The 27,500-nt window shown below is 38.7% G+C and overlaps 3 protein-coding genes across 4 annotated transcripts in view; 1 reads left to right on the top strand and 2 right to left on the bottom strand.

The window, feature by feature from the left end:
- LOC138000077 (set1/Ash2 histone methyltransferase complex subunit ASH2-like) overlaps positions 1-17,063 on the top strand; it is a 21,747-nt gene extending 4,684 nt beyond the window's left edge. The window contains exons 3-16 of one of the 2 annotated variants that reach the window (XM_068846233.1): positions 1,001-1,064; positions 1,360-1,507; positions 3,560-3,637; positions 4,026-4,054; positions 5,095-5,152; positions 6,964-7,060; positions 7,397-7,464; positions 7,609-7,640; positions 8,279-8,344; positions 11,871-11,897; positions 14,566-14,595; positions 14,923-14,991; positions 15,423-15,485; positions 15,904-17,063. In XM_068846233.1, the coding sequence (XP_068702334.1) occupies positions 1,001-1,064; positions 1,360-1,507; positions 3,560-3,637; positions 4,026-4,054; positions 5,095-5,152; positions 6,964-7,060; positions 7,397-7,464; positions 7,609-7,640; positions 8,279-8,344; positions 11,871-11,897; positions 14,566-14,595; positions 14,923-14,991; positions 15,423-15,485; positions 15,904-16,029 (955 nt within the window). In that variant the 3' untranslated portion in view covers positions 16,030-17,063. The remainder of the gene's footprint in view (positions 1-1,000; positions 1,065-1,359; positions 1,508-3,559; positions 3,638-4,025; positions 4,055-5,094; positions 5,153-6,963; positions 7,061-7,396; positions 7,465-7,608; positions 7,641-8,278; positions 8,345-11,870; positions 11,898-14,565; positions 14,596-14,922; positions 14,992-15,422; positions 15,486-15,903) is intronic. The other variant, XM_068846239.1, reaches the window with a different exon arrangement.
- Positions 17,064-22,585: 5,522 nt separating this feature from the next.
- On the bottom strand, positions 22,586-26,082 carry LOC137970817 (substance-K receptor-like). Its single transcript, XM_068817392.1, has 3 exons — positions 25,796-26,082; positions 24,162-25,007; positions 22,586-22,631 (listed from the first exon to the last, which is right to left on the bottom strand). Exons 2-3 carry the CDS (start codon positions 24,977-24,979, stop codon positions 22,586-22,588), a joined length of 864 nt encoding a protein of 287 aa, XP_068673493.1. The 5' UTR covers positions 24,980-25,007; positions 25,796-26,082.
- Positions 26,083-27,450: 1,368 nt separating this feature from the next.
- The window catches only part of LOC138000064 (transcription elongation factor SPT5-like), a 35,495-nt gene continuing 35,445 nt past the window's right edge, over positions 27,451-27,500 (bottom strand). Inside the window, exon 31 of the mRNA XM_068846207.1 lies at positions 27,451-27,500. This exon is cut by the window's right edge and continues 427 nt beyond it. The gene's annotated coding sequence lies outside the window, so the exon portion shown is untranslated.

The following is a 27,500-nucleotide window of genomic DNA, read 5'->3' as shown; positions in this document are numbered from 1 at the left end:
TTCTACAGTTACTGTAACAACTTACCTTCGGAGATAGCGACCCACCAAACCTGGTAGAACTGAAATGTAGCGTTAAATTCCCGTGTAGAACAGCATTTGACATCTTGTCTGGTCAGCATTTGAACGCTATTATTATAAAGTACCTAAATTGAGCCCTTTGCTTGTAAACCGCAGGTAATTACTTTCACGCCTTGTTGTTTTAATCTCATTAAACTGGAAGAACGTCTCTGAAACTGTTTTGCTCTTTTTCTCAAAACTATGTTTTCAAGAAGTCAGGCGCATGTTTTAAGTTCACTTGCATCGAGTTTTCAACTGTTTTAGCTCAAATTTGGCGAGAATGTTCTCATATAATGAGGCTCAAAAATTGTGTCGGCGTTTTTGGTTTTTCCCGTTCTTTGTAGAGTTATAAACAAATGAAGGAAGAGGAGGGATGTTTTTTCGAACCTCTGAGTTTAACCGGGCGGAAAAAACAAACCAGGCAAACAAGCAAAATTCGCCAACATAGTTTTTGAGACAAAGGTGTTAAGAGCTCGCCGCAATGTTTGTTTCTTCCTCTAGATCACTTCCGACTGCACAGGAACTGAATATTGCAGGCCATATACTTTTGCCAAACGATCGCTGTATTTTCAAGGCATTTATCTTTTTTCTTTCAATAAATATGGTATGGTAATCTTCATTTATTAAGCTTTTAGAAAATATATAGTTTGCCAGGGTTTTTATTTGACGTCTAGCCTTAAAACGAAGTGAACGCAAAGCAGTCATTTGGAGTGGGATGCTACCGTAAATCATCACTTTCAGCTCTTTATTTCTGGGATTCATTTCATTTTGTTGTTGTCATAGCAGATCACTTTGGAGGATTCTTATTTTACCTCTGTAGGAACTTTGCGAATGGCTACTTATAGCTAGTGGTACATGAGTGAATAAGTTAAAATAATTAACATGTTTAAAAATGTTACTTGATTGGTTTTATTTCAATCTTTTAATTACTTTCCTGTTGTAGTGATTTACCGCCTTCACAGAAACTACCTCCCCATGGATATCCCCTGGAGCATCCTTTTAACAAGGTTTGCTTTTACTTGATGTTGAGTTCATTTTAGTAAATTATTTTGTAACTAATGGCGCAGGAATTGTTTAAAAATAAAGATAAGCGAAATAAGTTTAACAACGTTTCAATGTCTTCATCACAGTGACATCATTTTTCAAGTGACCAAAAAAATAAAACTTATTTTGCTTATCTTTTTAAATCTTAAACATTATCCTCAGTCTGAAGAAAACATCAGGCATACATACATGTATGTTATGAGAAATCACTTTGTGATAAACTTTTTTATTGTTATTTTTCATTTTATTTTTATTTAGGATGGTTATAGATACATATTGGCTGAACAAGACCCTAATGCTCCTCTGGCAAATATGGACATGGAATTTTGGGCTGGAAAACCAATCCCTGGGGACTTGTACAGGATTAAGCTTCACAAGGAAGTTCTTCTTTCTATGAATGATAGAGGTTTGTAGTGGACTTACATGTAATGATACCGAATTGATTGTTATGTAGTTGTAAGGAAACCAGACATGAGTTTGTGTGACAGGTTAGAGAGGCTTTTGACTTTGTCCTGGATAAGAGGTGGAGGGGAGGTAAGGAGGGATACAGAGTAACCATGTCAGCACACGCTCTGCTTTCTTCTTTCCTGCCCCTTTCAGCTCTTGCTACACAGGCTAGGATAAAATGTCACCTTTGACCCATTGACTCCTCAGATGATGATGATGTAGAGTAAAATCTGTTAAGTCTCTCTCCCAGATGTCAATGGGCAGATGGAGGTGTTCACCATTTCACTCCTCAGGCACACAACAGGACACCCACAGTTGATTAGTTAAACTGTTTTGCATTAGACAGAGTAAAACTGTTTAAGTCCCACTCCAAGGAGTCGATGGGTTGAAGTAGGTTTAGCTTTAATTACCAATTTCAGCACTTGGTCTCGTTTAATTTGACTACTGTCTCTGTTTGCTGTTATTTGGTCTCATTGATCAGTAGTCCATTTAGAAGATTACACCAAGCCGACCACGTTGCTGAAGGAAAGGCCAGACCACAACACTGAGAACTTCATGTCCTGCTGCTTTTTTCGACTAGTGTGTGGGATCTTTAACATCCCGCAGAGTTTGTGAACATTGAAGGGTTATGAGATGGGCCCTAGGGTTTTACCCTTTCAATGCTGAGGGCTTCCCCATTACAATACAATACAATACATAGTTAATTGACCGCTCCCCACAGGGGCTTTTCAGGACCAATGAAACGCAATCAACGAAACGACAGGACACGACAACAACTGTTAAGAATCCCAACTGGCCGGAGGCAAACCAGTTGCCTATTTACAAGTGCAGCCAGGAAGTTGAACCAGGGACTACCGGGAACAAATTCAACGAGTGATTAGAATGGGTCTTGAACCCGGGATCTCCGGGATCTCAAGGCAAGCGCCCTAACCTCTGGGCCACACTGCCTCCACATTGACAAGTAAAATTCCCATTGACAAGTATTGACCCATTGACATTGCCTCCCCATTGACAAGTAAAATCGTGTGTCAGTGGCATTTACAGTGTATGGCAGTGAAAGGGTTAACGTCCTTATCCGAGAAGACGTAAAAGTCCAACCGTTTGCGGATGTACATGTATTTTACAAAGGCAGCACTTTCTCCTCAATTGTTTTAAGACCCCAAGTGTTGGTCTGGCCAGAGTCAAACTCATGACCTCCCGCATGGCAGCCTGGTGTTCAAGCAACTGTTGTAAGTTGTAAAAGGCATCCTGATTGCTCTACAATAATATTGTGATGCATACATGTAGCTAGATCATCGTGTTGGTCATAAGTTGGGTAACATGTTTCTGGTTGATGTGATGCAGGGGTTTTAAAAATCAGAGATGATCACTGAAAAATATGGGTTACTTTGGTTTTTGATTTTTTGATTGACCTCTGCGTAAAAACCCGTCAAACTTTTTCTTTGTTTTGTTAGCTCATGGTACATGTAGGGTTAGGTTACTGTTTGGTGTTTTTTTTGCTCCTTTATTTTCCATTGTGTTAAAATGTACAATTTACGTCATCCATGGGTTTCACAGGTTTTTACACCAAGGATGAGCATATTTTTTTCCCAATTTGAAGTAATCAAAGTAAGGGTTTTTCAAAGCAAGATTAAAAGTCATTTTGATGGAAAAAAATACATATTGTATCTAGATTATCACAATCTTTCCCATCAGAAAATATAAAAGATCCATCCAGTTTGCTCATTTAGGAGCCACTCTGATTGGAAATATGCATGTAAGGCATACCATAGAGCCCCCTTGAAAAGGGGGCATACATGTACATATAGTGGTACGTATATACTACATGTATATAAAGTCGCAGTGCCCTGGCAATGTGTTAGCCTACCTTTTGTCTTCCATGCAGCAGTAGTAATAGTGCAGTGTGTCATCCATTGCCCTATTCATGTGTCAGTGACAGGTTGATAGGATTGTATACATGTATACATGTTATCGCCATTTTATTAATTAAGTACTGATTGAATAATTTCAGCTCCTCAACTCAAATTGTCTGATGACAGATTATCAGTTACAGGAGAGAAAGGTTACTGCATGGTTAGAGGAAGCCATGGTATGTGTAGTCAGGTGTTTGGTGCCTTGTCATCTGCCAAGCTATTGCGATCATCAAACTGAAAAATTGTTTCTAGGGAACTATGAAAATGAAAAAAATACATGTAAGACAGACAGTAGGGGCTGTTTATCATCTGGTTGCTAAAGCTATGATGCCAATCTGGGCTTGTTACTTTTTAAACTGTTTTATTTGTCACTATTGTGTTTCATGAACATGTACAAGTTGTGTTTTCTTTACTTTTGACCCATACCTTCTGCATTAAACAGCCATACACCTTAATCCTAAATGGTGTCATTTTAGTATTATTTTATTTGCTTGCAAATTTGCCTATTTGAAGTAAAATTAATGGAATTAGCATGCCCAGCATTGTTTTCACCTTGTATTGCAGGAGTCTCAAAGGGAAAATGGTATTTTGAGGTGAGTTTACAGGTCTTGAAAAAATGTCTCGAGGGAAAGGCCTTTTTTTCTGAAAAGAATACAAGGAAATCATGGTCTAATCTATCGAATAAGTACCATTTACTCATATTTATGATAATTGACATACCCACACATACCTTTACTGTACATTCCACTCTTAAAATTCATTAGTTTTTGGGAATAAGGGAAAGATGGTGGAAAATAAAACTGACTAGTTTCAGGAATGATATTATGATCTGAAAAAGATATTTAACTGCAAGTTATATATAATTATTGTGTGAAAACTACAATCCTGTTCTAAACTGTTTGGACGATTCCCACTTTTCCCCCTCCCCCCATTACAATGTTGATTTTTCACGGTTTCCAAAATCAAGATCCGTTCATCAATCGCTGGCATGTTTCAACATTGTCTGGGGAAAAGGGGGGCATGAAAAGGCAGCGAAAGAAGAACACACGTTTGTCAAAGTGTCCTGAAGTGTTTTGACCCGGATTGTAGTTACAGAGTGTTATTTTCAGTCATTTCAATCTTCATAGTATAGAACATAACAACAGAAAAACAACTTCTTGCTGACATTACAGTGTACATGTCAGCTCATAATACTGGTTTTATGCAACAATCACTTGAATTTAAAAATGTACACAATGTATTTTCTAGTGGAAAATGGTTAGCTAGAAAGGAAAGGAAAGGACCTTTATTTAAGTGTCTAGTCGTTCTAGGGCTGGAGCACTAATTGAGGACACTAAACTGAAATTAACAATAATTGATGCAAATCAAGTCAAATGTTGATTTTTGAGGAGGGAAAAACCAGAGTACCCTGAGAAAAACCTCTCGGTGCAGAGTAGGGAACCCACAAACTTAACCCACATATGACGCCAAGACTGGGAATCAAACCCGGGCAACATTGGTGGGAGGCAAGTGCGCTCACCACTACACCATCCATATCTTGTCATAAATGTGTCCAAGGGATATGTAAAGTCACATGGCCAACTGCCTGAAGAATGTTAATATAAAATATGTTGTATCATTGTAATCTTATTAGGCAACTGTTGACTTACCTCCAGATACGGCCACAAGAATTGGCTGGTCACAGCTCTATGGTGAGTGGAAAGTACCCCTACTTTCAGTTTCCACAAATCTCCTGCAGATCATTTCCACTGTCATGCCAGAAAATAATAAATTTGAAGCTGTACAATAAAGTGTTGTAGAAGTCCAATGCATAAGCAACCTCACCAAGTCTGAGGTGTTTGTGGTACATTGTTTCTGAGTTATTTGTTGAAGCGTGTCACCCAACTTTATAGAGTTTTGTATGGAGCTGCTTTGTTCGAGTTACTGACAAGGTTTTCAAAAACTTGCCCCCTACTTTTCCATGGAAATTACCCCAAATTTTACAAATAACATGAGAAAAATTCGCACAGAACACTGGCATTGGATTGACAAAGTTTGTTTACATACCCAGTAAAACAAAAGGGACACCTCAATTCTGGGTAATTTCAGAGGCAGTTTCTGTTCCCCATCTATGTCAAAGGCCAGGATCAAGCACACACGTTTTTTGAGTGGTCCAGCAGTCCCGTACTTGGTGTAAGCTGCCTGATTTGCTAACTACATTTGAAGTGTGACAATACAACATTTGCGAAAGATCTTTTCGGTCATGACTGATGACAAGCAGCTGTATAGAATGCAAAGTCTGTGTCATGCTATTTTAGCTTCTTTTCAAAACCCTTAATATGTCTTGCTGATAACTGAATTTCAAAAAAAAAATTAAAGTATTCAGTAGTCTCTCTGAATAAAAAAGCCCAAATTTAATGATATCAGTATTCTGTTCAAATAACCAGACGAGCAATATCTTTACAGACCAATACTTGTCCAATCGGAGAGTGCAAATCTCTATTTCTTTGAGAAAATTATGCGTACTACTAATTATTACAGTTATCATTTTAGTTGTATTTACAGTCTCGTGTGTTCAGCAGGTGGAGACTGCCAGCTGAACAAAGAGCCAGAGGACTCTGGGAATGAGATTGGTTACATTATATTTAATCGCATGGGCCCGAGGACAATTAAGGATTATTTTCAGAGTTTTTACAAGATTAATTTGTAAAACTTTGAAAATACAAGTGAAATTAATCCTTAATTGCACAAGGACATATTGCGATTACGTGTTTATCACATAAAGGGCAAAATTATTGAAGGAAGCCTGTTCAAGGCTTATTGACAATCAACTTAACCCTTTAAGCCCCGAGGGGTTCCCCATTGACGAGTAAAATCGTCTGGCGTTAGACAGAGTAAAATCTATAAGTGCCATTTGGCACTATCGGGGCTGAAAGGGTTAAAAGGGGACATAGTTTTTTCACGCTGTTAGCTTAACCCTTTAAGCCCCGAGGGGTTCCCCATTGATGAGTAAAATCGTCTGGCGTTAGACAGAGTAAAATCTATAAGTGCCATTTGGCACTATCGGGGCTGAAAGGGTTAACATGCTTCCATTTGGTTAAAGACATCAAAGTTCAATTCAATACATTGATGTGGTCAACAAAAATAGCGCTTAATTTAATTAAACTGTTTTTCACGTGTGGACAAAAAGTAGTTTAATCAGAGTCAGAATCTGGAAGAAGATTCTGTAAGTTGTAACTTTGCTTGCTCTGGATAAGCAACTGTTAAACCAATCAGGATCAAGTATTCATGCCCTCTTGATGACCAAAAGTGCCCTCATGATTAAGGAAAAATGCCCCGGTCTCAGCCAATCAGCATTCAGTAATTTTGCCCCGTATGTGATAAGTATTTAAAGGCTACATTGACCATTAACTGTGAGCTTCGCAAACAGCTCTGTAAGAGCTTTCATGGATGTGAATGGTCAAACTTCACAACCTCATTCAAAGAGTGAAAACTTGGATCATTTTTTCCCTTTTCTTTTCAGGAAATCTTCAAGCTCCATTAGGTTATGATAAGTTTAGCTACTCGTGGAGAAGTAAAAAGGGGACTAGATTTCATGAGAGCAGAGGAAAACACTATAGGTAAGATAGCAAACACTAAGTGCTTCCTTTCTAGTTTTTTTTTTTCATTTTCAGTTAATTGGGTTACCAATTTGTTATGTCAGCATCAGTCATGCAGCAGCATCACATTCTGGTGACCAGCATTGTGCTTTATGAGTCCAGCATAAATAGTTAGCCAAAATTTTACTTCCTTATTCTTTGGCATAATTATTTCAATACAATGTTCTGACTGTTTTTGTTTCTTTCTAACCCTGGAAAAATCCCAAATAAAAATGAATTTATCTGTTTGTTACAGTAACTCTCAATGTTATTGCATTCATTTGTCATTTTGTCACTCTAATTCATTGTTTATTGCAGTGAAGGGTTCTCAAATGGCGATGTGGTAGGGTTTTTTATCAATTTGCCAGGACATGATAGGAAACCAGGTACCAACTTGAGGACATTTCTTCCTTTTTTGCTCATTCTTTAAGAACAAAACTTTTATTTAGTTTTTAATTGAAGCCATATTCATTGTGCTGAATTTTGTTTTTCATTTTATCATTTGATCTGAATGTCATTTTTTTGTACAGCAGATTTTCTTCCCCCAACATATAAAGATAAGGTAGGCTAATAAAGTACATCACACACATTGCACATCCACAGTACATGGTGTACAGCAATACTTGCATTAGCATTAAAATAATACAGTTAATTTAAAGGTATTTTTGTCAGTCTGGCAGGTGTTTTTATGGCTCTTAGGTTTATATATGTATTCATTTTTAATATTTTGTAATTGCACATGTTCCTTCTGAACGAGTATGCCAAATGCTCCTTGGCGTCATGTGGATAAATAAATATTACCTGGTACATGTACCTACCTACCCTACTAATAGTGATTCCAAAATATTTAAGTATTGAACACTTTATTATATTATTTTTGTCTTTAAAAATGATTCAAATTTAGTTGTATAAAGGTCACTGTAGATGGCAAAAAGTTGAATAAGTTTAATTAGTTACATGCTGTATGATATATCTACATTAAAAAAATGCTCTGTAGGCAGATAGGCAACCTGAAGCAGCCACAGTCCGACCAATTTTGAACGGGCCGGAAAAGTATTAATCCGGATTTCTTGTGGCTTGTCCACGAGAGATAAATCGTAAATACCCTCATCACACACGAGATACATGCCTGTGATTTCAAGCTTCCGTCGTGTTCCCGGTTTAAGGCTAACTTTTTTAATTCTTATGCTTTTTTTAAAGGCTTTAATTAAATTCAAAAGTCATCTTTATTTCGAAGAAAAAGATCTAGTAGACAAGGCAGAAAAGGTATTACTTTTGATTTCATCCATTACTGTTGATTTATTCCACCGTTCTTTGTTCGTTGTTACATTCTTATCTCTGTAATCAGTTGAACACTCTATAGCAAGGGCTGGAGGCTCCTTTTTTCGACTTTCAGTTAAAGCGAGAATTTTTCTTTGTTGGGAATAGAAAGGATAGAAAAGATGGAAAGGATAGACTGCAAAACAGTCGTATTTTTTGCGAACGCAAGCGACGCGGTAAATATTCAAACGAACGCTTACGGCGCTTCGCGCCTTCCGAAAATGGAAGAAAACGACTGTTTTGCAGTCTATGGAAAGGATGTCTGTGTGAGTGGCGTGGACCAAAGGTCACTTTTGGCTTTCGTTTAAAAGCGTTGCTAGAAGAGTCTCAACAACTTTCCGGTTCTGCTAAGCCATTGGGGAGTTTAAGCAAAGACGGCTTCGGCAAAGACAACGCCACATAGCAAGGGTACAATTGATTGAAAAAGGAGAAAATAAACGTGCTGCACGTGGAGGAAGAATTTCCGTGCATTTCTTTGACGTACTCCACAAAACAACAACTTGAAATCACCAAAAGTTTTGGCGACAACGCGAGCATATAAAAAGAAACCATTCATTTTCTATTTTTACTTTTAAACCAATCGTACCCATCCAGTTAAAGGATAAAGGGGTTAGTTTCTAAAGAAACTGTGGTGCTGCGTCGGTGGGGAAGTAGTATACAAAAATTTGGTTTTATCAACGGAGTTCCAGATAATGTAAATTGGCCACCGTACAGAGATTCTAAAAGCTGACGTTTCGAGCGTTAGCCCTTCGTCAGAGCGAATCCAAACGGCCGCCTTCCTAGGATAGTTCGCCCGTATTGTACAACGTGAACAAAACGGAATAATCGCGAAATACTTGCGATAGCGCTAAGTTATATACAAGACCTGTGTGCTCAGCGTCCTACTTTACGGCAACGAAACGTGGCCATCCTACATGCACCAAGGAGAAAAGGCTTCACGCCGTCCACAAGCGCATACTCGGCGTAACCTGGCAAGAAAAAATTCGGAACACACGCATCCTTGAGAGAGTGGCCTGCGAGCAAATGGCACCCATCCTGATGACCTGCCGGCTCAGAATCTGATCTCTCGGCCACGTGTATCGGCTGCCAAACGGCCGCCTTCCTAGAGACATCCCGTTTGACGAGGCGGGATCACTTTCAATCAGACGACCTCTCCTTCGTTTCAAGGATGTCATCAAACGGGACATGAAACGTCTGAATGTTGATCCTAACGATTGACAACAGCTCGCAGAGGGCAGTGGCGTGCGACGTTGAAGATTTCTACCAAACCACCTTGACTGGTCTTGTCCCTTCCCATGTTCTTGTTCTGTCTTTCACAGACAGATTGCCACACACACACACAAACATATTTTGGATTGACCTTTTCGTTGACTTTGCCGTTGTTTTCGCTTAAACTCCCTATTAATTTTGTAAAATAATGACCCCCTGTTTCTTAAAATCTGGACCTTGAAAGTAATTTAATTGGTAGTCAAGTTTCATATATTGATACCCCTCCTTTCTGGAGATACGGTGGAAATTCTGGCACCCGAAAAAGGTCCGAAATATTCGGGCCTTCCGACACCAGGGACTCGTTTGCGGAAGTTCCGAAACGTTTCGGGAATATTTCAGGGACCATTTAGATCATTTTATCTTCAAACTGAGGACGTTTCGAGGCATGAAACTTTTTTTCGGGTTTTGAAAAACCTGCCGGAAAGACTATCTCTCTAAAATGGGCGGATCATAATTTCAAAGTTATCGAGACTTTCAAATACTTTGAAATACGGTCAACTCCCATCCGGATTAATGGATGTGACTATTTATTATATAGATATTGATGAAATACCAGGATTTCTCCTTTTACTAAAAAATCATATCTTCACCACGCACATATCATTTTTATCTTTCACATGTGAGGATATAGGTGTTGTCATGGTAACCAACACGATTAGCCAATAAAACGTGAGCTTTCTCTTCATTGTAAGGTACTTTCGTGCTTTAATCTCTGCTACATTAACATCTTCATAGCAAAATTTTACATTATCATGATATGTTTTTCATAACTTTCATATCTTGTTTTATGTTACACAACATGCGCGTTTTAGCGGTTGACGACCACTTTTTCATCATTTCGAAAATGAATAAGACTTTTAAATCTAGATATTTCATCAATATCTATATAATAAAAAGAACATTACATGGCCGCTTGGGGATACGAATTTTATCTTCTCTTGCTGACAGTATCTCTCACTCGTTCGCTTCGCTCACTCGTGAGAGATACTTGCAGCACTCGAAGATAAAATTCGTATCCCCGCGCGGCCATGTAATATCCTCTATGTATACGTTATGCGCATCCTCTACACTGGAATGTTAGTATAGGTAATCGCATGTTTCCTCGTAAAGTTAAGAATTAATATCACGCGTATTTTCAAAAGTAATTTATGCCCCTTCTTAAAATACGCGTGATAGTAATCCTTAATTTTACGAGGAAACTTGCAATTATTTGTTTATAATATTAAGGGCAAATTTGTCTTTTATTAAGAAATTCAAAAACGCACGCATTTTCGCAATTTTGTAGGAAGCCATTTCAGAGTTCAGTTAGCGTCAATGAACTGTAAAACGTACGAATCAGCTGAATGAAACTTAATTTTTGTACAACAACGCCAAAACAATGGAACCAGCACAGCTAAAAACATTATGCATCAGTCAGTTCCAGCAGTGCCCATCCCCCGGGGCAATAGACCACTTTCGTTCTTTTTTTTTAATTCAGCTTGGTAGCGAGGCCTAGGGGACACAAACAAAGGAAACTGAATAAACATGTTTATTAATTTCTTTTGTTTGTGTCCTGTAAGCCTCACTATCAAGCTGAATTTTAATATATCGAAAGTTGTCTAACCCAAATGTATGAAAAATGCCATATGTCTCAGCCAATCAGCATTTAGTAATTTTGCCCTCTATGTTTAATATAAGTATGGGTAATCAAGTGGTGACGAGTGAAATTAGGGAATAATTTCACGCGCGTTTTGTCAAAACGCAAGTGAAATTATTCCCTAATTTCACGAGTATACCATTTGATTAGCTATTAATATCATGGGTGACAAATTACCTTCATAAGACGCCATTTTGGCACTGTAGGAAAAGTTGCCATGGCAACATTGTAATTTCACATGTGAAATTATAAATGAACGCTAAAATTTCGCACCAAAATTAAGGAGTAATTTGTCAACCATTTTATGGAGTGTTTTCACTCACGTGATCAGTAACCTTGTTTTTCCACCGAAACAAAGGAAAACGTTTGCATGATAATAGAGCTTAATCCCCAGAGGATTAGTTGGGTTCACCGTTCTATTGTTCAGGTACCAACATGGCCGCCGTAAAGTCACGTGAAAACACTCTATTAATAGAATAATTACTGATCGGGCTGTCCATAACTCGGTCTTGGCAGGTGTATTGAGATTTCTAGCAAATGATGAAGTGACTTTCCTTGATTTTTCAGAATCTAAAACCGTTACCGGAAAGTCAGGTAAGATGATCTGCGTAGCGAGTGAGCTACTACTAAGTTTATAATGAGGTAGTCCACACGCCCTATTCCTTGACAGGTGAGTCACTAGGCCTGCCATCCCAAGCCTCCGTAATAGTGGCGTTTTAACCTCAATCAGCGTTGAAGGCTGACTGTAACCTCATTGAAGTTCGTGTGATAGATGAAGTCCAGTCTAGTCCTGTGGCATTCGACCGTGAACCGGCACAAGGGTGATTCACCCAAATAAACTCAGTGCCACCTTCTCTTACTCATTCGTGAACTCACTCGCTTATAGTCTAAACTTGGTTAGTAACTCCCACTACTTGACGGAAAATTCTGAAAGTGAGCCTTTGCCGTGTTGATCGAGCGGTAGCGTTACCGCGGCAACGAGCAGTAAATTACAGCGATAATGCATGCTTGCGTTTTGACAAAATCTGAATCATTATCACTCTGTGATCGCGGGACAAAATCACCGGATTTAATCATGGATTACGTTCGTTTACAACTAGAAGGTCATTTCTGTCATTTGGGTCTGGTTTATTTCTGTCATTTTGGTCTCCTTTCCATGTTGCGTTAGTTTTTGAAGAGCCAGATGATGTATTATGGGAATGGCAAACTTTAACAGAATTTGTGACGAACACGTCGCCCAAAAAGAAGTTCAGGTCAGAAGTAAATCGGCTTCTTGGATAACAAACGAAATCCGCTACAAGATTAATAAAAGATAAAAGATTTTTAAAGCAGCAGTTAACACCAATGCCCTGAGCTGTGGTCAAAATACAAGGAAGCCTGAAATGAAGCCACCGCGTCAGCTTTGCGAAGAGCTGAAGCCTCCTACGTTACCAAAATGTTTGAAGAAATCTAGTGCTTACTGGAACGTAATCAACAAAGCTACAAATTGCTCAGCACGTAGCAGAAGAATAGGCCGCCGTAAGAGAACCGATATGGATAAAGAAAAAGCACAGATGATGAAAACCCATACTTGATGTTCACGGAAATCGGTGAGAACTTAATCAAGTCACTTCCAATGCTATCGCAGCACTCTTCAGCAGGTGGCAACACAACACCTGGCGACACCTCTATATTACCATCTAAAAGCACTTTTTTAATAACAAACCGTTCTGTTGAAGGAAGGATAAATAATTTCAAGACCAACAAGTCGGTTGGACTTGATGACATCCCACCTAAACTTCTCAAACGAACACTGAGGAAAGGCTTTTGAGCCGGCATTGGTTAACCTTAATTTATAATTACAGCATTGAACGAAGAACTGTCGTTTCCTTGTGGAAGACTGCTCGATTAAGTCCGCTTTTCAAAAAAGAAATGAGTACAGACTCACTGCCTGAGTGTCTAAATAATAGCATATTCACAAGACGGGAATGTAGCTATTCATTCAAGAAGCAATCACGACACCTCGATTCAATACTAGATAGTTAAAAGACGCACTGGTATATCGAGGTTCAGTGGTATGGAATTTTGTTAACCATCATGTCAAAAACGTAGGTAGTATTGATCTCAAGAAACTTCGTAGACCACTCATGAGAAATGATCACTTCAGGATCTTTACTTTCATCGGCATATCGGGTTCAACGGTTAGGAACAGATCACCTGATTACTCTCATTTTTAAGTAGAGAAGTAATTTTTAATTTTTTATTGTCTTAGTTAATTAACGTAGCTCGCATTTTAGAATTGTTATCTATTAGAATGTTTTTAGAAATGTGTTTGATTGTTTTAATAAATAGTTTATAATTGGACGAGTAATTAATTTAAGTAAGCGACCCCACAAGCTTTTTAGCTTAAATCCTTATCGTGAATTTAAAGGGTACACTGGATATGAAGTGATAGATAACCAACGAGGCACGTAGCGCCGAGTTGGTTATGATCATTTTATATCCAGAAAGCCCGAGTAGAATGATTGTTTTATTTAAAAAATCCAGGATCAAAAACCCTTCCATGTATTGTCGACTAAAGCACCGATTTCTGCCTCGCCCAATTCCGGTCCAAAACGGTTTTTGTAGGTCATTTTTTCTTAGAGCTGCAAAAGTGTTTTCATCTCGCTTTATTGCTGACGCGTTCCTTGACCATATTAGGTACAGCGGGTACATGTATATGAACTGATAGCCAGGGTCCGGCGAGACAGTGAAAATGCTGGAAATCTGATATCCGTAGTTCAGTTTTTAACTAATGAAAAATAAAGATCCCATTCTAGCATTCTATTTTATTCTATTCCATATATGAGTTGTCATTCTCAAATTCATTAATAATTCATAAGCCAAAAACAAAAGAAATCACTACCGTGAAGGAAGTTTGGATATGTGGTCTTAATTAGCATAAAATTTTGCCAACTTTGATCCCAGATATCTCTTAAAATACTGATTCCTTTGAGAAGTAATATCAAACACTCGAAAGAGTGTTTCATCAGATATCCAAGCACCTCGAAATCGGTTAAAAAGCTCGGCCTTCAACCTCGTTTTTCAACTGGCTTCTCGGTGTTTGGATATCCGATGAAACACTCCTTCTCGTGTTTGATATATTACTTACTTTTAGTTCTGTTTTTCACATGGATAGCAACTCAGTTTACGTTCCTCCAAAAGTTGTTTTGAAGGACCCTGTAATCGCTAAGAGCTCGGCTTCAACTTGAACGTTATCTTGTATTTTTCTCCTTTTTTTCAGATAAAATTCTATAAAAATGGCATTTGTCAGGTAAGATCAATTTAATTACACTTGTTATTGAAATTTAAGGCTTGAAGGTGCTCCACGTAATTTCGCAGAAGGAAAGTATTTCTCCGAAAGATGCTCGTAAGAAAGGAAAGACTGCTACAAATCAAACTCGGCTTTCAAAGGGCATGTATTCCCAGAGATTTATTTGTAAAAGTAGCGACTCGCTGTGAAAAGTATATAACGCGAAATTTTGGTACGAGGTATTTAACCCTGCTTCTAATTCTATTTTAGTTCTTTCTTCGGTTTTTATTAGAACTTTTTAGCCCTTACTGTGAGTTAAAGCCATTTTTGAAATTGCTATTGTTTCAGGGAGTTGCTTGGCAGGACATCTACGAGGGAACTTATTACCCAGCAGTGTCACTCTTCAAGAATGCAACGGTAACGTAACAGCTACATTTCCTTAGCGCACGTTCACGACTGAAACTTTCTCCCTTAAGGCTGGTTTTCACTAGCGAAGGAATCGGAGTCGAAGTCGTAAGCGGAATCGTAAGAACGTACGACCTAATAAAAACTGCCTTCCGCTTACGACCCATTTTTTTTGGGCGTTGATTTCAATATCTGGCTGCCTTACACCGATAATCGAAGCAAACGTTGTGCATGGTTTCTGTATTATTTTAGGATTTGAATTGGTTCTTTTTCTTAATTTAGTAGCGGGCAAATGCCGAAGGGATTTTATACACAAATTTCGTCTTTTTTAAAAGAAATGTCTTGCGAATGCGTCGGACAAGCGCGAAAAGTAAATTAGTAAATTGCCTACATCCGACGCTTAATTAAGACGAAACTGTCTAATTTTCAATCCCTTTGGTTAGGTCACGCTCAATCTTGGACCTGACTTTCAGTTCCCTCCAACGGATGAAGAAGACTTTCAACCAGTAAGATTTTCTTTTCTTTCTGTTCAGCCGTTATTTAGGAAAGTGTGTGTTTACCTCTCAAGTTTCCCATCGCCGTTTTAAACCACTTTAGCAATTTGTTCGTTATATAACACACCTTTGCAAACATTTTGACAAAAGGGCGTGAGCTTACGTGGGAATTATTATGTAAAAATGTTGCAAAGGAGAAACTACCGCAATTGCTGATAATTGCAGCTACTGTTATATAATTAAGGCCTTCAGTGGAATTCGACGCCATAACCTACGAGGCCTTATTCGAAGGTCATTTTCCACACTTCGTTCGAAATGCTCCAAGTCAGTAGTTGTCGCCACTAGTTTTTGAAAGAGAGAGTCTGTGGGCGTTTCTGAAACTGCTTTCTTAGCGCACGAAAAACATGATCCTTTCTCTTTTCCTCGACAGATGAGCTTCAAAGCCATTGAATTTGCCGTGGAGCAAAGTTTATCGGACCTGCTGTTCCTTGTGAAGTCACAGGAAAGACCCGTCCCCCTCCCCGAGAAAATTCTTGTACCTCCAAAGAGGAAGTGACATACACACAGAATTGACTCTGGAGTAGCTTATCCTATCATCAACTTATTTGTAAAATATCTTGTATGAAGTGTAAATATCATAGGAAGATATAACTGAATTTCTAGCAACTTTTCTTGGCAGTTCGTGACAATCGACGATGGCGGTTCAAACTGTTTTATTTAAAACTAAGTACCATTTGAAAAATGTCTTTAGCTAGACACAATTCTTCTTCAAAATCACTAGGTTTTTTATTATAATTTCTTCTCTTTCGCTTGCATTACCTCCTTTCAAGGTACTTTGTCCCCTTAATATTGTAAGTCAAATTTGCAACAAGCGAACCCTTTAGGCTTGGATGATGGTTTCCATAGCGATAGTCTCAAGCCTGCGAGAAGTCTCTTCGCAGTGCAAGGGAGGATGTGGGGGAATTTCCTGCCCATCTCGCGAAAGTGCTTCCCCGTCCCGCGAAGAGCCTTATCGCAGGTTATTAGTGAGTTTGAGCAAAGACGACGGCTACGGCACCGAAAACGTCAGTCCAAAATATAACTTGGCGCTATCGCAAGTATTTCGCGATTATTCCGTCTTGTTCACCTTGTACAATACAGGCCAACTATCCTGTGACTGAATGGGTACGAACGGTTTTAAAGTCAAAACAGAAAATGACTGTTTCATTGTTATATGCTCACGTTGTCGTCAAAACCTAAAATTTGGTGATTTCACGTTGTTGTTATGTGGAGTACGGCAGAGAAATGCACGGAAATTCGTGCTGCACGTACAACACGATTATTTTTCCTTTTTTAACCAATCATGTTCTTGCTTTGTGGCGTTGCCGTAGCTGTACCCGTCCTCTTTGCTTAAACTCCCTATTGATTGTCTAGAAGTAACATTAGTTTTCACTCAATTTTATATCGAGATTTCCTACTCAATGCTCGTGTTCACTCCTCTTTGACATTTGTCTCGTGATTAATTTTAAGCAATCACATGGGAACAGGAGAGAAAATTTAATACATTAACAAAAAAGCGTATTTTACGGAATAAATAACGTATTTCATCAAGTGTAGTCACATTGATTGCTTTAATTAGATATTCCTAAAACGGAATGTACTGTCTTAGGAGTTCAACTAGATAGCCGTACCACATAGGACAGAGCTCAATGTCCTACTCTTTGCGAATGGGTTCTTTTACGTTCCACAACTCGTCCCACAGGGCTATGAAAACTGGAGAGTTTAAGAAACGACTACGGCAACGGCAACGCCACAAAACAGTGATATGATTGGTTAAAACAGGGAAAACAATCGTGCAGCACGTGCAGCACGCATTATATTGCCGTACCCCGCTTAGCAACAGCGTAAAAACACCAAATTTGAGGTTTTAAGGACGGTGCCTACTAATTCAAAGATATTTTTCCCCGTTTTATGACTATGGAGGAAATGTAAATCTTAACAAGTGTTATTGAAATCCAAAAGGAAAAGTATCTCGAGATGCGCAGAACGTATGCGCAATAACATTAGTAAGCAGCGTCCTTAACAACAACGTGGGCATACAAATGCGAGTCTTTAACTTTATATGTACGCTCTGAAAGCGCTCTTATAAGTTAAATTTTAGGATAATTCGCCCACGTACGAAGTGAACGAGATTAAATAATCGCGAAAGACTTACGATTGTGCAAAGTTACATTTTGAAGAGACGTTTTCGTCGCCGTCGCCGTAGCAGATCTTAACAGCGCTGCAGACGCCGAATGCACTGGCAATGCTAAGACAACATTTCCAGAAAGACCATGTTAAATTTTGTACAACTTTAACGACCGTCAAATTTAATTTCTTTCTTGGAACGCTTCATTCTATTTGTCATTGGCTTTCCTTTACAGAAATGTAAAAATGGATTGGACAAATCATCTAACACTGGCAGATCTGAACTTTGCTTTACATTCTGTATCATTTCAGGATTATCGATCGTAACTGGATTGAGAATTTCCTGCCTTGTTCTCTTCCAATAAAACAATAAGTTTACCCTCTGAAATCAATCTTTGATCGTAGCTCTGAAAAAGCCTTTCTGTTGTCTTTCTTAAAGCAGTCATGATTCAGATTTAAGAAAGAGACAAAGAATTAAAACTGCTGTACAATTAACTAGCGATGCCGTAAAATCACTGACGCGACATGCTTAATGCAAACAAGTCATGTCATAGACGCCGGTCTCGACCCAGTTTCACCTCGGCTACTTGGCGTCCGTGTTGACAAAGGCGTCTTGTGCTTAAGCTCCCTAATGTCCCAATTGAAGAGTTGTGAGACAGGGCCTACGGTTTCATCGTCCTTATCCGAGAAGACTAGAGAGTCTAAAGCCCTTTTGCAGATGTCATTACAAAGGCAGCACTTTCTCCTCAGTTATTTAAAGACCCTGAATGTTGGTTCAGCCGGGCTTTTGATCCCGTGACCTCCCCGCACGGTAGTACGATGCTCAACCAACTGAGCCAACCGGTCGGTTGGCAGATCCGTGCTTCATTTGAGAGGAATAGATGGTTTGCAACCAATCTCCAGAGGCACAGATAACAATGCTGCAATGTGCGATTGCTGGTGGACGAACAAAAGCAGCTAATGAGAGATCTTTTGTTTTCGCCACCAACATGGCGGCGATGACTTCACGTGAAAACCACTAATTGGACTTGAAAGTACCAGTTGACCGTTTTTGCGATAATCAACTAAGATATCCGGCTTTCTAAACGAAAGTGATCTTCACAGTTTGTGAAACAATTTGAGCCGTTTCGGAGAAGCCCGAAAAAAAAATCCACCTTTGAATCCACGACCATGCACTTAAAACAACTGCATGACTTTTGGCGAGCATACAGTTAATTTGTGGCCCGAGTAGCAACATTTGCGCCCGAGCGGAGGGTGATTCACTGTTAGGGCTTTCCCGATTATGCTAGTAAAACAAGCATTTTATGCTCTTAGCAATTCTCGTTTTACGCCACAAAAATGCTCAATAATGCTCGATTCTCAAAATAATGCTACTTTGGTTCCAGAAAATGCTTTGTTTTATTTCAAGCAAAACGTGGAAATTCAGGCATCATGTGTGCTTATCATCAACTGAATAAAGCGACAATTGCTTAATTGTTTGTTTATGAAACTTCTGGTACAGCCTAAACTTGTCCAATGATAAACAGTTGATTAATGTGCGAAGTCCTTAGCGATTGCTTGTACTGTGACATGACGCTGGCCTGGAGTTAGTAAACAAGAGCACAGTTCTGTTGCTCGTTGAAGGGACTGGTCTATGTTCTCCGCAAGAATTTCCTTTTATGAGCTGCAAGTTTCGAGAAGATGGCAAGGCATTGGCCAACGCCATCATGTTGTTTGAGCAAGCGCGTGAACGACCTCTGAAAGTTAACCGCTGACCAGCTAGGTTCAGACTTTTCGACCATCAGTTCAGTCATACTTCAGTCACAGAAATCCTTCTCTCAAACACAAAAGCAAATCATCAGGATGCTTTTGAATTCCAAAATTTAGCATTTAAAATCTTTGGAGTGCTGAAATCTAGATCAAAACTATGCAAAATGCTAAATAATGCTATCAATTCTTTCTACAGAAAAAGTGTGAAAAAAATGCTTGTTTAACCAACTAATGCCAAACAAATGTTAGCATAATCGGGAAGGGCCTACTCACTATCCCTCTCTTAAGCTTGTTTGTAATTTCTATGATCCCTTTAGCAACGGTGCTACGGTAATCGAGATTTGCTGACGATCTTAATGGAGAGAAGACAAGTCATTTCATATTTATGCATTGATGTTAAACTGTTCTCCGGATCGGAGAGGGGACTGGAGTCATACTGTGCGAGTCATCATTTAAATACAGATATTGGAATGCAATTTGGAATAAGCAAATACGCAGTGTTGTTTTGGGTAGAGGAAAGATAACGAAGACAGATGGAATAAGAATGCCGAATGATAGAGAAATTAAGAACCTGGAGAGAGATAAAAGCTGCAAGTATCTTGGGGTACTGGAAAGCGATCAAATGCTCTGAAGCGAAAAACAATCCAACGTAACGAAGGAATATTTCCGCAGAGTCCCGAAAACTGCTCAAGTCGAAGTTAAATGGAGGGAATGTAATACGCGCTGTAAATACCTGGGCCGTGTCCTTTGGGAGATCTAGTGGGATATGCTGTGCTGCGTTTATCGAGTGGTCTCGCGAAGAACTAAGAAATATCGATAGGAAAACCATGCAGAAATTATCTCACCTTGCATAATGCCTTCCATCCCCGCGATAGTATCGCAAGGTTCCAAAGAAAGGTCGGTGGACGGGGCCTAAGAGGACTCTGTCGAGCTCACCAAAGCAAGCTTAGCTAAGTACCTGACAGAAAGCAACGAAAGGATGTCAGCTGCTAGGGAAGGGGAGGGAAGGGGAATGAAATGGGACGGGGAAGGGACCAGTGAGATCGAGAGAGAGAACAGAGGAGGTGAGGAGTAAAAAGATGCATGGGCAGTTTCTGAAGGAGACAGATGAAATAGCTAGTGGGAACAGCTGGTCGTAGCCAAGGAAGGATATTTGAGGAAAGAGACGGAAGAGTTGTTGGTGGTGGCCCAAAGCCAGGCACTGGGGAACCAATGCCATCAAGGCCAAGATTGATAAGTCGCAAGAGAACTCACTGTGTCACCTGTGCCACTAGAAAAACGAAACGATCAATCGTATCTCGAGTGAGTGCACTAAGATCGCACAAACTCAATACAAACGGAGACACGACTCTGTCGTGAAGGCCTTGTGACTGGGACCTCTCTAGTCTGTATGGGTTCAACAGTGGAGGGATGCAAATCAAACTAAAGGTTGGTTTTTGACATATTACCGCTATATCTGAATCAGGACATGTGTAACAAACACAAAGCAAAGTTTTCTTGTGTGACTTCGTTTGTAATAAATTTCTTGAGGTGAGAATTTCAGTAACAGAAGACAGTAAAATTGTTCATAAGTGCGGTTATAAGTTTTGAATGGCAAGTTTATTTATTCAAATTTTCCCTTCAAAACAACAATACAGTGCAATTCAATGTAATCTATTTGATGATCTAATATCTAACATGAAAAAAGAAGATTGTCTTCCCTGTGCGCATAACTCCATGAGCCCACCTGCGCACGGAACGAAACCAAAGAAAAACGCATGACACAAAGAGGTAGAATCACAAAATTCCTTTTGTTTTCGCTCCTGTTCTTTGTTTCGTTAGCTGCATAGTTTATTCCGTTAGTGTTAATTATTTAGTGATAATTTAGTATCGTAGTCAGCCGTAATACACCTATTCCAAAATGGCCGCTGATTTATGCGGATACAAATTGGCCCTTGTTGCTTCGTTCAAGACAAAATATTCTTTTGAATTTTAAGCTTAAGAACGAGGCATCAAGGGCTAATTTGAATAAAAACAAAAGAATATTTAAATGGCGGCCATTTTGGAATAAGGTGTATTAGTACATTAGAAAATGTTTGTAAGTTTGTTTGTTCTTAAAAGTCTCCATTTTGAAAATACTATTGTAACTATAGGATTGTACGTGTCGTGTTTAAACAATAAGTTTGTCAGTAAGTGTTAACTATAGAATAAATTATTATGTAAAGATAAAAAAGAAAACAAGGTCTTGGTACTCAAGCCAGTAATTAAGCGGTAATAAATTTAGATGGACTCAACGGATTTGATAATTTATATTCCGATCGTTACATATAAACTTTGTTGCACGTCTCTGGGTCATTTCAATAAGTAACAAATTCTGTTATTAAAAATTTATTACTTATTGAAAGGACGCACAGACGCGCAACAAAGTTTATAGGTAACGATAACAAATTCTGTTATTAAGAATTAGGGATTATTCAGTTAAATTTAGAAAATTATGTTAAGTACTGTAACAGTAAATCACGCCGTGGTTTCTCTGGACTTTATCTTACAACAGCTTATTTTAGAACTTCACTTTTTAGCGATTCGTTTTTTATTAGACTTTCCAATATTTGGAATGCTGTTCCTGGTGATATCAAAGCAGAAACTACTTTGTCTTCTTTTAAAGCTAAGCTTAAGTCTTTCTATTTTGTCAGGTTATAACAGATTTTTGATGGAGATAATGTTCGTACTATTAAATTAATTTGTCCTAAATGTCGCAAAGTTAATATTTTCTTTGTTTGCTCTTGTTGATATTATAATATTTTTTTTCATATATATTTTTTCATCTTGGGCTGGGTTGGGTGTTCTAGTTTTGAGGGGTCGGGTTTTGGGGTGAAAATACCTTGTAGGGGACTTAGTGTCCTATTGTATTAATTTTAACACCCACCTTAGGGTGAAACTTAAAATAAAATAAATAAAATAAATAATAAAATGTAAGTAACGTGTTGTAAGGGTGTGGTGGCGAACAGTTGGTTGACGGAAAGGAAGGCGACCTAGAGAGAAGAATTGAGAAGAGAAGTTGAAAGGCCTGAGGGCAGAGAACACGTGTCCCTTGCTAAAAGTCATTAGCAGACACTGACTAAGGTTCAAGGACAAAACCCATTTGTCAATGGCGGTGTTCGTGAGGTGTTAACGAAGAGTTGGAGAAGTGACGTTGTTGGAGAGGACGGTGAGAAGCTTTACCCTGAGAAACGGCGAGTTGCGTTGACTGTAGACCTACAGTAGCTGCAAAAGGAAAGAAACAGCAAGAGCAAGAGCAATATTGACAGCCGAAAAGGTAAAAAGGGAGAAATCTTATAGGAGAACGGGAGTAAGGTTGGTGGACTTCGTGGTTTGGTTTGCTGGGCAAGATTTTCAGAGGAACTTAAAGAACTCGAAAGGACCTGAACTCTTCAATATTGTAAATATACAAAGTAAAGTAATTAGTTTATTTAGTTTTGTCATTTCAATATATATAAAGCATTAAGTAAATTTACGTAAGATTAGTTGATTTAGAGTAAGTAGCTTTTAAATTAGTAACTGTTATACTTGTAGTTAAATTATATCTTATATTAAAAGTCGCAAGCGTTTTCTTAAAAATATGGTTGTTTGTTGTTTGTTGTACGATTGTGGGGAGGGGTTTGGGTGTAGTTTTTTTGTGTTTCGTTAGCGTTTTGTTTCATTCCTAGGCCATCCGGTCCGGACCCACGTCACAGGGAGCCCAAAGCAGTCAAATCCAATAGGCCATTTCCGAGTTCATGTCTGCCTCCTCTTCAAAGCGAGTCTAAGAGCGAAGTTTTTGTGATGGTAATTAGTTCTACTTTACATATGAATGAAACTTAATTTTCATAACAAAAACTTCGCACTTAGACTCGCCTTGAAGAGGAGGTAGACATGAACTGGGAAATGGCCTATTTATTTGTGAGATTGCATGGCTGTCATGAGCCTTTGGTTACACGGTCTCAACAACGAGCCTTGCTTTGTAATATAATGTATCACACTGAACTGTTCACCCCTAAAGGAATTTAATGGCATTTCCTCAGTGTCTTTACACAGGAATCTCGCCGGTACTTGAATCTGGCCTTATTTATCTTGTTATGACTCAGTTTCCTTTAATATATTATTATATATAATAGCCTCATTTGAATCCAGTTCTCTTATTCAGTCCTTGCAGATCTTAAGAACAATCGTTACAAAGATAATTTTCTTAATTCTTAATTAAATGCTTGTCCAAGCTGTATCGATACACTGTTAATTTTTGGAGCGTCGCTTTTTAGGCCAACCTTTTTATTATATTTACACTGGGCTGCAGAAAACCTGCAGCAAAACTCTGCAACAGTTTACAGCTTTTCCCAAAGCGAATGTTAATTCCATTTAGTTAGGGCCAAAGTAATAAACTACTACTTTGTTTCCATAGGACAGTGGTTCTTAACTACAGTAAATCATTGGCATCTCTTTTTCCCTGCCATTCTCCCTTTTATCTTCTCTCAGATCTTAAGTTTTCCCTCGAAGAAAAGGAGTCACAGTCCCGTGTCTTTGCCTGTTACGAAGACAAAGTAGGATCAATGCGCTTCTCAAATCTGGCATCCTGATTGCGTACAAAATGGGATTAACAAGTGAGTTTGCGGTGAAGAGAAAGAAACACGAAAGACCCAACAAGTGAATAGACCTTTTCGGCTTGTACATTTTGTTTTCCCAATACAGATCATGTGATAATACTCAGGAGGTTTGGTCTTTTGTTTTGTTCATTAAAATGAGGGCATGCAAGCATGAATATGCCTGCATGCACTCTTTTTAATGAACAAAACAAAGGACCAAGCCTCCTGAGTATTATCACATGATCTGTATTGGGAAAACAAAATGTACAAGCCGAAAAGGTCTATTGCTAACGGTGAAAGGGAAGTTGTAATGTCGGTGGAGTAGTACAGAAAAGAGCAAACTGTATATGGCAGCCACAGCAGTAAAGATACTAAAGTTACGATAAACAATGTCTTGGTCAGTTTTTTCTCTCTACTTACTGTCCGATGGTGCTGAGGAGGTGTTCTGCAATAAACTTTTACGGAAATGGATACGTACGAAACACAGATAACAAAAAGACAAATTGCATTGAATGAATTCCATACATAATAACCAGCCCCTTCAGTTTTATAGGTGACTAGCAAATAACTCGTTAGCAAGACAGTCAAAAGCCAATTGGCAGCAATAATTGCACCATAAACCCGCTTTGTGATAACGCGATGTTTGAATGGTCGAAAAGTCGCATGCACCTTTTCTATGGAAATCGCAGCGAGGTTTGTCAGGGAAGCGATAGGAAACACATTCCACAACCAAAAGAGAACCTCAAACCCGATAGGACGTTGCACCTTCCAAATGCTGCACATTTGTCCTATATAAAAGTAGTTATAGGGTACCGGAAATGCCGCAATTAACATGTCTGTAACTGCCAGGTTAATTACCAAGTACATGCTTCGCTTTCGAAGAGATCGATTTCTTACGAAAACAAGAATGATGAGAAAATTGAGTGTGAATATTAACGCCATTTCAGCTCCATACAAAACAAGAAGCGTGACGCAGGCAGAAGAAGGAAGCTTCATGTTGAAATGTTCCCGCCTTGCAATTCACCTGTCGAGAAGAAAAACGGACTTAATATTAATATGAAATGTTTTTGGGAACAGAAAACTGCCTCGGTGATTTACTTTAAACCATAATAAGATCTTTCAGAATCATTTTTAATTTTGCAACGGGCGCGGGTATCTCAGTTGGCTAAACGAATAAGGGATACCTCATACCGTGCTCAAAATGTTGATGACAAGGACAATCACGATATTGATAGAAACACGTCTATTATACTCATGTGCTCATCCGAGAGTTTTTGGGCACGATTTTCAAGAGTATTGGTTTTTTGCTAGACAGGAGAGAATCCATCTTATTTTAGAAGACATCATAGTGGGCATTTTGACAAGACAATGCCCCTTTCTGAATTACTTTCTACTGACTGGAAAAATTTACGTGTGGGAATCTGTAGAAGCAATTGCGTCCTGACATATCCGGATTTAAGGCTAAAATTAAACTTTTAAACTTAAGTACGAAACAGACTTATATTGGAACTGAAAATTGCTGTTAAAAAGAAATTTTAAACGATAAATGGGCGAACTGTGTTCTGTGATGTACTTACGACTATTGATTTTATGCTTGATGTATTGGTCGTATCTTGTAGATAAATCTTGTAAATAGCCTAGCATGTTGTTTGTAAATAACTGTAATAAGTACTGTGTGTAAGTTATCTATGTGAGTATATGTAATAAATAAAGATTTATTAAAGTAAAAAAAATACATAAAAAAATTAAATAAAAATAAAAATAAAAATAAAATTAAAATTTAAATAACATTTAAAAAAAGGTGAACCTCACCGTAACCGTATAATTATGGGCTTTGAATTATCCGTGGTGATGCGTCTTTGCTCTATTGATCGGCTCTTTTTTCTCGCTGAAACCATTTTTCCTTGAACGAGAACCTTATTCGAAAAACGCAAACTGGCGTTAATTTTTTTTTCGAGAAAGCGAAAATGAAACCGTGACCCATCTAAATAAAACACGAAAAAAAAAAGGTGTGACCATCACTTAATGGTTAAACTCAACTTTCTTCATTGTGTTCCTAGGACGAGCAATAAAGAGCAAACACTTCCATTACGGTACTCTGAAAGAACTCTTGCTCTGAACTGCATCACTCAGATACAAGACATTCGCGTGGAATGTGGAACGCGATAGCATGTGCTACATTTAAGCACCAACAGACACCTTTCAGTGTCAGTAATTTGTAACGTGAATAAGAAAGAGCTTTATATTACCGCGAATGATGCACAGTGCAATGAAATTGATGATTTTAATGTCATAGGTGGATTATAATTCCTAAAGCTAGGTTTATTTATAGGAAAAGTAGGCCTTTGCAATTAGCATTTGTCAGCAGTATTTGTCAACCTTACTGACACAAAGAGGTTTAGTGTCATCAAGTTGAAAAACTGGTGAACATTGCTTTACTGTAACCGTATACTTACCTTTTTGAGTTATCCGTCGTGTGTCTTTCTATTTTTGGGTCGGCTCTCGCCCACGGGTGACGAACAAAGAGAGACTTAACATTAAACTCATATATACATTGATTTCTTTCATAGAGAGATTTTGTTCGTCCACACCACATGGCAGGGAGCGATGAAAACGAAGCACTTACAAGCAAGGAGAAAAGTTACTTTCCCGTGTTCAACAAAATCGGGCAATGATGACCTCAGGTACTTCTAGTTAAATCTACACAGGTCCCTTTCGGCGCAGCCTTTAACCCTTAAAAGAAGCCGAAAGAATGCTAAACCGACAAGACATGGAAAATGATCGCGCTTTTCAGCTAAAAAGCCGAATAAAAACAATAATCAAAGATTCATTTTTCAAATCGACTCCCTCAATGGAGACTCTGTGGTGAACAAGGGTGAAATGTGGGTCTGACTCGAACAGCATCGCGCGGTTACTACTGACTGCATAGCTCATAACTGTATCGCGCAGTCACCTAAAAGCAGATGTGAGATGCGACGACCAACTACCAAGCGTGCGAATGTGAGAATTATATAATTGCATCCATTGGATACTCGGAGAAATCCGAACTCCCGAACTCCCCACGGAATAAACGAACGCTTTGTTATCTACGTTCCTATATCCCAACCAACAGTGTAGCTTTATCTTTTACTACACAAAACTGTAAAAACCACTAACAGTCCAAAATTCCCTTATTCGCTCTGACTAAGGGCTAACGCTCGAAACATCAGCTGTTAAAATTTCTCTTCGGTGGTCATTTTACCATATCAACCCAGTTGATAAGTTACCCATTTCTGTGTTCCACTTCCCCACCGACGAAGCACCACAGTTTGTTTAGAAACTAATCCCCTTCATTCTCTTTCAGCCTTCGGCTTTATACAATATGCCGAGGATGTAACGTATACGAAGGGTACATTTTCCAAACCATTCCAGTGCCTAAGCCACACCGCCGGCACATCAGTGATGTCCAAGCTAGCAAATAACAAATTTCCGTTCCGTATATTATGCCTTTATTGCCAAACTAAAACACAACTACATC

This window comes from Montipora foliosa, chromosome 1 (assembly GCF_036669935.1).
Source record: "Montipora foliosa isolate CH-2021 chromosome 1, ASM3666993v2, whole genome shotgun sequence".
NCBI lineage: Eukaryota > Metazoa > Cnidaria > Anthozoa > Scleractinia > Acroporidae > Montipora > Montipora foliosa.
This window is presented reverse-complemented; position numbering and strand designations above follow the sequence as displayed.